This window comes from Procambarus clarkii, chromosome 34, assembly GCF_040958095.1.
Source record: "Procambarus clarkii isolate CNS0578487 chromosome 34, FALCON_Pclarkii_2.0, whole genome shotgun sequence".
Classification (NCBI taxonomy): Eukaryota; Metazoa; Arthropoda; class Malacostraca; order Decapoda; family Cambaridae; genus Procambarus; species Procambarus clarkii.
This window is the reverse complement of record NC_091183.1, coordinates 39,384,617-39,398,145: the sequence shown is the minus strand read 5'-3', so window position 1 is coordinate 39,398,145 and position 13,529 is coordinate 39,384,617. Positions and strand designations below refer to the sequence as shown.

General features: G+C 45.6%; 1 protein-coding gene across 7 annotated transcripts in view; it reads right to left on the bottom strand.

Annotated features, from left to right (window-relative positions):
- The window catches only part of trio (trio Rho guanine nucleotide exchange factor), a 766,603-nt gene that overhangs the window by 404,231 nt on the left and 348,843 nt on the right, over nucleotides 1-13,529 (bottom strand). The window contains exon 1 of one of the 7 annotated variants that reach the window (XM_069335895.1): nucleotides 12,606-13,516. The exons of 5 other annotated variants lie outside the window; for them this stretch is intronic. In XM_069335895.1, coding sequence (XP_069191996.1) covers nucleotides 12,606-12,612 — 7 coding nt within the window. In that variant the 5' untranslated portion in view covers nucleotides 12,613-13,516. Of the gene's footprint in view, nucleotides 1-12,605; nucleotides 13,517-13,529 lie in introns of those variants that run through there. One more of the 7 variants, XM_069335894.1, reaches the window with a different exon arrangement.

Below are 13,529 nucleotides of genomic sequence, written 5' to 3'. Positions count from 1 at the left end.
GCTGTTTAATTATCCCACACACACACAGACACACACACACATACACACACACACATACACCAAGCCAGGAGAGACCGTCACTCGAGTGTGTGTACGAAATCAACTACTGTAGGGACATGGGAGTGGCAAGGTAAGAGCTGTAGGGAGGTGATGATTTGGCAGCAAGAAGCAGGCATTACTAGTGCTTCAAATAGCGCACCCGGTGTAATTCTGGTGACGTTTCAACACATGCTGGCGCTACCCCCCGCGACTCTCCCAAGCCACAACCACAGATCACAGCTCAGACAAGAGCGCCATGACACAATCACTATAATGACACTAACTACCCTTCATGCTCCACCAATGACAAAAAATATAAGATGGGTGAATGATCTCAAACTGATCGAATCAAAAATATAGAATGGAACAAGTGATGCAATTTATTTGTAAATTGTTTACAACTATGTTCGTGTGTCGGATAACATAAAACAGCAAAATACTGAAATTATCCCCCAATTAAGTATTATCTATTATCTATTATATATTATCTATTATTATCTATTATCCCCCAATTAAGTTGCCGTGCAATTGTGGAGAAACTTCAAGGTTATGCCGACACACTCAATAACTTATTTCTAGTCTACCTTCTACTTTCTACCTTCAAAACATTTATTAAAGGACAATCAACACAGGTTTACACTCACACACACACTTTGGTTCTGTTGGCAGCAGTAGATGGTGGCAAGAATTATATTATTTATATTGTCCATACCAAGGCCCTCCGTCACTACTCCGTCCGAGAGGTTGGAGTAGGAAACGCTTGACACGGTGGGACAAGTCGCAGAGTTTGTCAGTCAAGTACATGACTGACAATCAGTTACCACAAGGAGGGACCTCATTAAGACATTGCCAGCTCCAGGGTCGCGACTCGGGACTCTCGACTCCTACTGCTCCTACTTTACACAAACCATCCTGATGATGTTAGCAATAACACACAAGCCAATGTGCAAGTCATTATAAAATAGGATGCATTATATATTCCAAAAATAATAACAAAAGAACCATCATAATCCAACAGCCTGATCAGAGACCGGGCCGCGGAGACATTGATCACCGGAACCAACAACAGACAATAAGACTCATCAGTGAAGATAATGGCTCATTACACGGCAGAGTTTAAAATAAAGACAAACAAAAACCACGATGATGGGAATTTTCACTGTCACTCAAACTATGTAACACTTTCATATAATGTAGAGTAGCTGGGTGAAACACGTCTTCCTCTACCACCCCCAGACAACACCCTTACACCTTCCCTCAGCCCATGCACCCAGTCAACACCCCCACCCCCACACCTTCCCCCAGTCAACACCCCCACCCCCACACCTTCCCCCAGCCCACACCCCCACACCGTCTCCATATCCTCATTTCCGTCACATGGGCGTGGGCTCCTCCCCCTCTTCCCTTCTGCTACTGCCACACACCTTTTTCTTACACTCAACCCTTCCCCCTACAACACACCCACTCCTTCCTTGGACCGCTGTGTGTGTGTGTGTGTGTGTGTGTGTGTGTGTGTGTGTGTGTGTGTGTGTGTGTGTGTGTGTGTGTGTGTGTGTGTGTGTGTGTGTGTGTGTGGTCTTGCCTATCAGTCTCAGCAGGGCATGAACGCCAGCTCCTGGGACTCAAGTTGTCTGATATTTGGAACAGTGATTCCCCAGCCTGTTGTGCTTGGTCATATGTACTCCTGAAGCTGTCAATGGACTTGACCTCCACTACTTATTATTCATCTGTTTCCAATTTCCGCCTGTAACCTCTCGTTGTGGCATTACACATACTAAAACACTATACTTGTCCACCATTTCCGTATTCTTTTAAGTACTGTGTACGTTATGATCAAGTCTCCTCAGGATCCTCCTTTGTCCTGGTGCTATTCTTTGGACTTTCTCCACTGTCTTTTTGTGTTTGTCTTACGTGGTGTGGATACAATGATGGTGACACACACTTCAGTGCAGGTCTCACAAAGTGCATCGCCATCTAAATGCCATTATGTATACCCCAAGCAGGTTTATATATTTTATACTTTCCTATAAAGCGCAGACTAAGTGCACCCAGTTGAAGTGCACCTCCTGGGATGCACAAGGTCGGCGTACTGTTCCACCGCCTCTAGGCCTATGAGCTGCTTTCCTCTAAGGGTATAATGTACTTTTGGCCTGCCTTTCTCCGTTACCAAGATCATTGTCTGTTATTTATTGGGATTAAGTCTAGTAGCCACTCATGGAGTGTGTTTAAATACTCATGAAGTGTGTGTGTGTGTGTGTGTGTGTGTGTGTGTGTGTGTGTGTGTGTGTGTGTGTGTGTGTGTGTGTGTGTGTGTGTGTGTGTGTGTGTGTGCGTGCGTGCGTGCGTGCGTGTACTGGCCTAGTTCTACTTGCAGGAATCCGACTCTAAGATTCCGCATCTCAATTCTCAATCGACTGGCGTACAGACTTCCCGAGTCAATTTGGCACATTCGGAGCCATGCGTAGAATCTGCCACCACCATTATTTCATTTTTAGTGCATTACTCTGACGGTGTATTTCTACTTCCGTTTAGTTAATTAGTTTTCACTAGTGTCTCTTTGTTCCTTCTCATATTTTGTATCTCATCAGCAAACATGGAGGAGTATCTCTCCCCTCTGGTAATAATTCACATATCAGGGAAGAGGAACGACCCCTAGTAGAGTGAGACTGTCTTTAGAGTTAGTCGGTCTGTGTGTGTGTGTGTGTCGAGCCTGTCTGCGCCTCTCTCACTAGTAACCAACGACCTGCCAAAGTTTGGAGGACATCACCCCTCGCATCCCTTTAAAATTTCAGACAATGAAGATAAAAATGAGAGCGCGAATGCGTCTATTTTGCAATTTCGTGCAGAAAGAAAGCATGCGAATATCACAAGGGCTGGAGAGAGAGAGAGAGAGAGAGAGAGAGAGAGAGAGAGAGAGAGAGAGAGAGACAGAGAGAGAGAGAGAGAGAGAGAGAGAGAGAGAGAGAGAGAGAGAGAGGGGCATGCCTTTGGGGGTGAGAGAAAAGTGTTGCGGCTATTTAAATATAAAACACCCCATGAATATGCAAGATGATTCCTGAAGGGTGAAAATTGCTGCACATTTTCCCTTGTTTAACTTTCAGTTTTAAATACTCTTATTCCGTTCTTGCTTATCTGGGTGAGATGGCCAGAAGTAGGCCTACTTGGTGGATACAGCGGTGCTCTGTATGGCACTAAACACCGTTACAGCGGTGAGTGCGTTACCAACGGCCGGGTTGTGGAGGATGTTAGTGGCGATTAGCGACAGTCAAACCTAACTACATACTGGCAGCCTTCACAGCATGGCCCAGTGTGTGTGAGGCAGCCACTCTACATACACTTATATGTGCCTACATGTGCCGGGGGGCAGGAAAGAGAGAGAGAGAGAGAAAGAGAGAGAGAGAGAGAGAGAGAGAGAGAGAGAGAGAGAGAGAGAGAGAGAGAGAGAGAGAGAGAGAGAGAGAGAGAGAGAGAGAGAGAGAGAGAGAGAGAGAGAGATTGAGATTAAGGAACAGAAAACATATAAATGCAAGACATTATAATGGATTAATGAGAAGTGGAACACTATCTTGCGAGGAAACAACGCTCCTCCGCATAAGGGTGCCTTCCGTCGCTATTACAAGTGAATTATTGAGCTTGGCAGTGATCTTCCTCGCAGCGCTGACACGCTCTCCCCTCTATGCCCGGCACCTTGTCTACATCCCACCACACATTCACCACCCCCTGTCCCCCTCAAGGGTGTCCTCTCCCTGCTCCCCCGTGTCTGCTACCCTCACCGGCACAACCTGCGGGTCGTACATCTCTGTCGTCTCATCCAAGAGGGATGTCTGGGTGGTGTGTGAGGTCTCGTGACTGCGTTATGAGAGCCTATACGTCTTGGCCCCCTCCAACCCTCTCCCTCACCCTTGCCTCGTGTCCTCCCTACACCCACTAAAGGCAACCCTTAATCACGCCTCCGGTAGCGTGTCTGACGTCCCTCCCTCACTCTGATCACCTGTGTCAAGATTGTATAGTGTCCTATCTGCATTATTTTCCCAGTGGGCACACTACCTTGAGGTGCTTCCGGGGCTTAGCGTCCCCGCGGACCCGGTCGTCGACCAGGCCTCCGGTGTGGGAATGCCACTACCCCAAGAGTGGCATTGGTTCGACGTTAAATCAGCATTTACAACATTAATTCGGCGTTGGTGTAGGATAGTGCGCCCACTGGGGGTCAACTTTCGCATCTGGACGACCTATTTTGATAACTTTCCATGGTAGCATATTGGCTTGAGTGACGTGCGCTACTAGGCAGTGTTCCACAACTCTACTGCCAAACTTGGCAGTCTTGATTGACACTTTCAACACCCAATTTATAGTCCCTTAAATTACGTTTTCTTCCAGTAGTGCGCCTATTACGTCACCCTTCAATCTACGCCTCTTCCCAGTGGGTATGATATGCAGGCGTAAGGCCACTTCAACGCCGAATCAACGTTGATTCAACGTCGAATTAACGTATATTTACCGTTGATTCAACGTCGAATTAACGTATATTTACCGTTGATTCAACGTTGAATTAACGTATATTTACAGTTGATTCAACGTCGAATTAACGTATATTTACCGTTGATTCAACGTCGAATTAACGTATATTTACCGTTGATTCAACGTCGAATTAACGTATATTTACCGTTGATTCAACGTCGAATTAACGTATATTTACAGTTGATTCAACGTCGAATTAACGTATATTTACCGTTGATTCAACGTCGAATTAACGTATATTTACCGTTGATTCAAAGTCGAATTAACGTATATTTAACGTTGATTCAACGTTAAATTGACGTTGATAACGTGGGTTCAACCTCAAACCAACGCCACTCTAGGATACTGTGCCTAGTTAGAAACTGTCATTTTAATGTTCTTTAAACTTGGTAAGGATAACTCCCAATGCTGCTGGGATGACCTATAACGATACGTTGCATTCCCATCTCAGAAATGATAGCACATACAGCGACTGAAGAGTGGGTGTGGGTGACCGCCTGGAGTTTCTCGCCCTTCCTCTCACCTTCCTAGCCGTCCGCTCACTGAGGAGTGTGTGATGGGTGACAGAGAGGCGTTCACCCGTCAAACTCCTTTACCAGCCAGCCAGCCAGCCACGTGCTCTCCGACAGGAGCATGGGACGCAGCTGTGACACGTGTCGTAGTTTGATGACCCTCAACTCTGATGCCTAAGGTATGTTCAGCGCATAACATCCATGTGAGAAACACTATGGGATGGGCTGCTCCCGGACGCAGGTTCGAATCCTCGTCACAGCCCTTGTGGATTTGTTCATTTGATGCATCACGTTAGTGTGATCTCTGTGTGAGATCCATGTGAGACATACTCTGGTGTATGTTATGCTCACTCTCTCACCCTACATATCTCTAGGTTCGTATATATGTAACTAGCGTGGCTGGCAGGGGTAGTTGTCCCACAAGAAGCTCCAAAGTTATTAAATATTAATTATGTTTGGCGTATGGCATTTTTTCCCCTCGCCATAGTGGGAGTCAGGGAGGTTTAAGATTAAGTAAAGATAGTCTAGCATTAATCATAGATTTCTTGATATATAATTGTGTCTAATCTAATATATATGCTTGACTAGAATCGGCTCGCTTAATACCAACCCTCGTGGAACTAGAAGAACTAGTTCTAGTATACTAGTATTGAAAAGTATAGTGTAAACCCTCTCACTGGCCTAGTATAAGCAATCTTAGCATACATTAGGTTAGGCCTATGATTGCTAGCACATTATGCTCAATGTCCTTTTGGCCTCATATTATCTTTACTCTATTCTCCTTATTTTACACTTGGTGGAGTTGATCTCTTGTATCCACGTGTCTTGCCCTAATCCTGCGACTCTTTAGGTCCTGTCGTAGCCTGAAACATCCCTTCATCCTTCAACCCGTTCTCGCAAATTCGTAAAGTCAATATTGACTTATTAACTACGTGCATAGGTGATATACTAAACATAATAGATACCCCTAGAAAGATTCATAGAAAACACCGACCTTACCTAACCTTGTTAGTATCTTAAGATAAGCATCTTATTGCTTCGTAATTACAATTATTACTTAACCTATACCTATTATAGGTTAGGTAATAATTGTAATTACGAAGCAATAAGATGCTTATCTTAACATACTAACAAGGTTAGGTAAGGTCGGTGTTTTCTATGAATCTTTTTAAGGGTATCTATTATGTTAAGTATGTCACCTATGCACATATTTAATAAGTCAATATTGACTTATTAAATTTGCGAGAACGGGTTGCATCCTTGCCATTAGATTTGCATCTGCAAACACTTGATATGTTACAGATGTAAATATATAGAATAATCTCGAGTTTAAATTCAAGAAGGACCTGTGAAAACACTGGTTAGGAAACAGGGTTGTTGATTTATGAAAGCCATTACCGGGTAACATATTAGACGTGGGATAGCTGGAGCCATGGAGGAGATAGGTGGAGGTGGGGTCCCTCGATTGTTTCAAGCGCGGGTTGGACAAGTATATGAGTGGGATTGGGTGGTTATAGATAGGAGCTGCCTCGTATGGGCCAAAAGGCCTTCTGCAGTTACCTTTGTTCTTATGTTCATTCAAGTGTAGGGTAGACATGTATGAGTTAGGGTGGATATAAATAGGAGTGCTTCGTATGGGCCAATAGGTCATCTGCAGTTTCATGTATTCTTTTACCTGGTTGATACCTGGTTGATGGGGTTCTGAGAGTTCTTCTATTCCCCAAGCCCGGCCCGAGGTCAGGCTTGACTTGTGAGAGTTTGGTCCACCAGGCTGTTGCTTGGAGCGGCCCGCAGGCCCACATACCCACCACAGCTTTTGTTCTCATACTTTTATTTCATCCCTCCACTCTGACAGTTCCTATCTCTGTGGATGTTTCCTGTGTCAAGTACATTTATCCAGTCAAGCGCCTTTGCAACATTTTATAGCACAGACTGCAGAGCCCCCCCAAAACATTTTTTTTTCTGGAAGACAGTGCAAAGTTTTTTTTAGTAGACTAGTTTTGCATATCGAGGGTTGGCCTTCAGCTCTTGTATCCCGCCTGGCAAATCTTCAATCGACGGGTGTACAGACACCCAACCACTTCAAGCTCTCTTTTATTTACACTTGATGTTGTGGAGTCACTCCATCACTTCCTCACTCACTGTGTGTGTACGTGTGTGTGTGTACGTGTGTGTGTGTGTGTGTGTGTGTGTGTGTGTGTGTGTGTGTGTGTGTGTGTGTGTGTGTGTGTGTGTGTGTGTGTGTGTGTGTGTGTACTCACCTAGTTGTACTCACCTAGTTGTGTTTGCGGGGGTTGAGCTCTGGCTCTTTGGTCCCGCCTCTCAACCGTCAATCAACAGGTGTACAGATTCCTAAGCCTATCGGGCTCTGTCATATCTACACTTGAAACTGTGTATGGAGTCAGCCTCCACCACATCACTTCCTAATGCATTCCATTTGTCAACCACTCTGACACTAAAAAAGTTCTTTCTAATATCTCTGTGGCTCATTTGGGCACTCAGTTTCCACCTGTGTCCCCTAGTACGTGTGCCCCTTGTGTTAAATAGACTGTCTTTATCTACCCTATCAATCCCCTTCAGAATCTTGAATGTGGTGATCATGTCCCCCCTAACTCTTCTGTCTTCCAGCGAAGTGAGGTTTAATTCCCGTAGTCTCTCCTCGTAGCTCATACCTCTCAGCTCGGGTACTAGTCTGGTGGCAAACCTTTGAACCTTTTCCAGTTTAGTCTTATCCTTGACTAGATATGGACTCCATGCTGGGGCTGCATACTCCAGGATTGGCCTGACATATGTGGTATACAAAGTTCTGAATGATTCTTTACACAAGTTTCTGAATGCCGTTCGTATGTTGGCCAGCCTGGCATATGCCGCTGATGTTATCCGCTTGATATGTGCTGCAGGAGACAGGTCTGGCGTGATATCAACCCCCAAGTCTTTTTCCTTCTCTGACTCCTGAAGAATTTCCTCTCCCAGATGATACCTTGTATCTGGCCTCCTGCTCCCTACACCTATCTTCATTACATTACATTTGGTTGGGTTAAACTCTAACAACCATTTGTTCGACCATTCCTTCAGCTTGTCTAGGTCTTCTTGAAGCCTCAAACAGTCCTCTTCTGTTTTAATCCTTCTCATAATTTTAGCATCGTCCGCAAACATTGAGAGAAATGAATCGATACCCTCCGGGAGATCATTTACATATATCAGAAACAAGATAGGACCGAGTACAGAGCCCTGTGGGACTCCACTGGTGACTTCACGCCAATCGGAGGTCTCACCCCTCACCGTAACTCTCTGCTTCCTATTGCTTAGATACTCCCTTATCCACTGGAGCACCTTACCAGCTACACCTGCCTGTCTCTCCAGCTTATGTACCAGCCTCTTATGCGGTACTGTGTCAAAGGCTTTCCGACAATCCAAGAAAATGCAGTCCGCCCAGCCCTCTCTTTCTTGCTTAATCTGTGTCACCTGATCGTAGAATTCTATCAAGCCTGTAAGGCAAGATTTACCCTCCCTGAACCCATGTTGGCGATTTGTCACGAAGTCCCTTCTCTCCAGATGTGTTACCAGGTTTTTTCTCACGATCTTCTCCATCACCTTGCATGGTATACAAGTCAAGGACACTGGCCTGTAGTTCAGTGCCTCTTGTCTGTCGCCCTTTTTGTATATTGGGACCACATTCGCCGTCTTCCATATTTCTGGTAGGTCTCCCGTCTCTAGTGACTTACTATACACTATGGAGAGTGGCAGGCAAAGTGCCTCTGCACACTCTTTCAGTACCCATGGTGAGATCCCATCTGGACCAACAGCCTTTCTAACATCCAGATCCAGCAGGTGTCTCTTGACCTCCTCTCTCGTAATTTCGAACTCCTCCAAGGCCGCCTGGTTTACCTCCCTTTCTCCTAACACAGTGACCTCACCCTGTTCTATTGTGAAGACCTCCTGGAACCTCTTGTTGAGTTCCTCACACACCTCTCTGTCATTCTCTGTATACCTGTCCTCGCCTGTTCTAAGTTTCAATACCTGTTCTTTCACTGTTGTTTTCCTTCTGATGTGACTGTGGAGTAGCTTTGGTTCGGTCTTGGCTTTGTTTGCTATATCATTTTCAAAATTTTTCTCTGCTTCTCTTCTCACCCTGACGTACTCATTCCTGGTTCTCTGGTATCTCTCTCTGCTTTCTGGTGTTCTGTTATTCCGGAAGTTCCTCCACGCCTTTTTTTTGTGTGTGTGTGTGTGTGTGTGTGTGTGTGTGTACGTGCACGCATCCAACATTGCACGTTTTGTGTGTCCTACCTCTAAAGATAAGAGGCATAACTAGCAGACTTCTCACCGTGTTTACAAGAGCACTTGATCAACACTTCCAAAGGATACCTGATCAACCGAGCTGTGACTCATACGCCGGACTACACGCAGCTGCGACCAACAGCCTGGTTGACCAGACTACCGACCAAGAGGCCCAGTCTGAGACCGGGTCGCGAGGACATTGCACCCCTAGAACCAGCACAAGGTAAATACAAGGTAAGATCGGGAACAGTAAGAGAAATGAAGCCAAGAACAAACCTCAAAAATGCAACCCAATTAATACGTAAGTACACAGAGAACTTAAAATCTTAAGAGCTATAAAAAAACATTAAAGAGAACAGGCAAGAGAATTGAACCAACTAAAAATAGCAGAGCTACCAAGGTTAGTAATGGGATGGGATGGGGGAGGGAGGAGGAGGCGAGACAGGTAGGAGTTTAAGTTCAAGAGTTAAAGCTGCCTGTTAGCAGGTTAGGTGGGCAGCCCAGAGTTTAGCGACGCTTAAAACCACCACACCGTTATATCTCCACTTGCCACCACCTGTACCCCCCCAGATGAGCACCGCTCCTGTGCCAGGTAAGTCCACTACGGGCTCACCATAGCCCGTCCCATTTGGTCACCATTTGGTCCGGGAGACATCCCCCGTCACGCAGGGTGCAGTTGCGCCTCCACAGATCTCCAGTATCATCTTTTGATACTGGTAATGGCTCGAAAGGGCCACCACTTACGGGCTATTCATGCCCGTGCCACCTCTTGGGTAGCTTAATCTTCATCAATCACCATAGCCGGTGATACTTAGAACTTGTTCCGAGTAGCTGAATCTATAACAACAACAACCACCTGTACCCTCTGTAGGCTGCTGGCCCCCACTCTCACTGGCCCCCCTCCGGTACTCCATGCACAGGTTGGGAATCTAGTCAGCCTCAACTTCACAGGCTGGGAGGCACATGTGGTCATGGGACGCTGGCTCGTGGCTCCTCTAACTCCAGTGGAAGCTCATCTCCCACACAGCCAGCTCCAACACACGAATTTCATTGAAAATTAGGTGTTCAGAACATTTAAACTTCTTAAATTGCTAGCTAAAGGAACCTTGTTGCTTCTTGTAGTCAGTTCCTATACACGTGTGTAATTTTGTTGGGTAAACAGATATGATGAAATCAAAATCAAGTGTCATTTATAAAAAACTGAAAAAAAACTTGTACTGAATAATTCTTGGAAATGTCAACACACTAATTCTTCTTTTGGAGTTGTATATATATATATATTATATATATATATATATATATATATATATATATATATATATATATATATATATATATATATATATATATATATATATATATATTGTAGTCTTTCTTGTAGACGCGTAGGTTTTTAAATGACAGAAAAAGTTGGATCAATAATTCCAGCACGAATCTTTCTCTAGATTTCTTAAGTTCTTTACTTGAGAAGTTGAAACATAAATTTAAAGATCCTTTTTTAGTTTTATCTTGCCTGATGCTAGAGATGCGTTTTGTTGATCTTGTCAACATTTTCAAAGACAGAAATGAGGTGTACACAAGTTGACTGATGAAGATTAAGTCACCCAAGAGGTGGCACGGGCATGAACAGCCCGTAAAGGTACAAGTTACTGATGTTGTTTTCGATTCAGTTTTACGGGCTATTCATGCCCGTGCCACCTCTTGGGTGACTTAATCTTTATCAATCAATATCTTCGATTCAGCTAGTCGGAACAAAAAGTTCCAAGTAGCACGGGCTATGGTGACCCCGTAGTGGACTTAGCTGGCACAGGAGCGGGGCTGTGTATAGGCTTAACCAGGTCCATCCCAATTTATGCTCCTCATGTTGTGCCCCGGTGCTACCTGTGACCGGGAGCCTGTCGGCCGAGCAGACAGCATACTGGGCTTGTGATCCTGTGGTCCCGAATTCGATCCCGAGCGCCGGCGAGAAACAATGGGCAGAGTTTCTTTCACCCTATGCCCCTGTTACCTAGCAGTTAAATAGGTACCTGGGTGTTAGTCAGCTGTCACGGGCTGCTTCCTGGGGGTGGAGGCCTGGTTGAGGACCGGGCCGCGGGGACACTAAAGCCCCGAAATCATCTCTAGATACCTGTCCTTGTAACGTCCGCGCTTAGAGGATGATTACTGTTGTCCTTGTAGCCTCCCTCTCTCTCTCTCTCGCTCCCACAAATTGATACCACATAATCGCCCACAACAATACATGGTGGTGAGAGCAGTCACTACACACGAGGCGAACAACACAGCCACATCACCCTGCAGCCAACACCAACCATACTCAACAATGCCAACTCGTAAGAACATAGGAATGAAGGTAACTGCAGACGGCCTATTGGCCCATACGAGGCAGCTCCTGTTTATATCCACTCAAACTCATTCCTATATATGTCTAACCTACGCTTGAAACAATCAGGGGATCCTACTTCTATTATGTTAGGCCTACAACATCTAAGAGAATCAACGGAGGGTCAACAACAGTGTTACAACTCGAACAAGAAGTGATGACATAATTTCTTATAAAAGGGGCCCACGGTAGTACAGTCGGGTTCCTTCTCGACTCACAAAATAAGAAATCCCGGTTCGAATCCCGAGCAGGACATAAATGTTCGGGAGCACTTCCTATCACCTAATGGACCCCGTTCACCTAGCAATAAGTAGATAAGTAGATACAATAAGTAGTAGGAGTTTAGTCAGCTTCTTGTAGGGTTGCATCCTGGGGGGGAGAGGAGGGTTTAATAATTCGCCCCTGGAGAGGGGGGCGGGGCTCGATATAAGATTAACGTGTATTAATACACTCTGGCTGCCTGTCCCCCAACACAATGAATTATCATATTATTAATGATATACCAGGAGTGGGTTGAGGGAGATGTTCTCACCCAGCCCAGTAACCTGACCAAGCTATCACACACACGTCCTGTCACTACCTGCACCTTAAACTCATACCTTTTAGGAGTTTAGATACGAGTCTGTGATGTAAAGTCATTAATATCTTCAATATATATTCGCACGATTTATCATCTTTGGAATATGCTCAACAAATCAGTACTTAATAGTAATCTGTGTAATAGCTAGTACACCAGTCAAGTCTTAATTCTCCCACAAAAGCGCCCTTCACTATCACTTAATGCCTGAGGTAAAGTCAGAAGACAATCGCTAGACAAACATTCCCACCTTCTGATTGTTGGACACTTATCACCCTTGTATAAAAACTAACATTACCTGACATGACAATCACAAGGTCGGGAGTATATTCGTGGCTTGACTGACACTGAGAAACCTCTCCAGTTCCACAACTTCCTCGATAAGCGGCAATTTTCCCGTTCACCCAGAGGATAACTTCACCGCGGCACTTGTCCTACTTCCCCCATTACAACACGTGGGAAGGATCTCCCTTTCCCCCATGATAACACTGGGGGGTGGGTGGGGGGAGACAAGATCCCACCTTCACTCTCCACCGGAGTATCACCCTCAAGGGTTACATGCACCGATAACTATAATCAGGTATGTAAACCTATTTTCAGAAGTGACTGTAATCCCGAGGCACTAAAACGCTACATTACACTCCTGTGGAGAGACCGTCGCCGCCGCTATTCACTTCACATAAGCTTATACAAAGTCACTTTAAGTTGTGGCATTAGTGGAGAAGATCGCTGGTGTAGATGATGACGGGGTCGCGACGCTGATGACAGCAGAGGTGCGAGGCTCCCCCATAACATCAGGGACGTGTCTGGTCGTACACACATCTTGTACAGTACTCTCACGCTAAAACCCTCCCAACAAAACCCAGCCATCTGGGCGTCATCACTAAGTTTACTGTCTTGTCTTTATACCCCACACCACGCATCCCTCTTAGCTGCCGTCACCGCTCAAACCTGGTGATCCATCATACGATAGCCACATCACCGTTAATTGCTACTGTCATTTACCACAGGCAGTATGGATTGACAGGCGAGCGCGCGCGCGTACGTCCGACTTCCACACGAGCCAGTAACACACTGAGGCGACCCAGCAGGCTGCAGGCAGGGCCTGTGTGTGTGTGTGTGTGTGCGTGCGTCCCGACCATCGTGAGACGGGAGGAGACCGTGATGAAGTGGTTGTCTCACGGTAACCTGCATCATCTCCACACACCACACTGCTCATCAC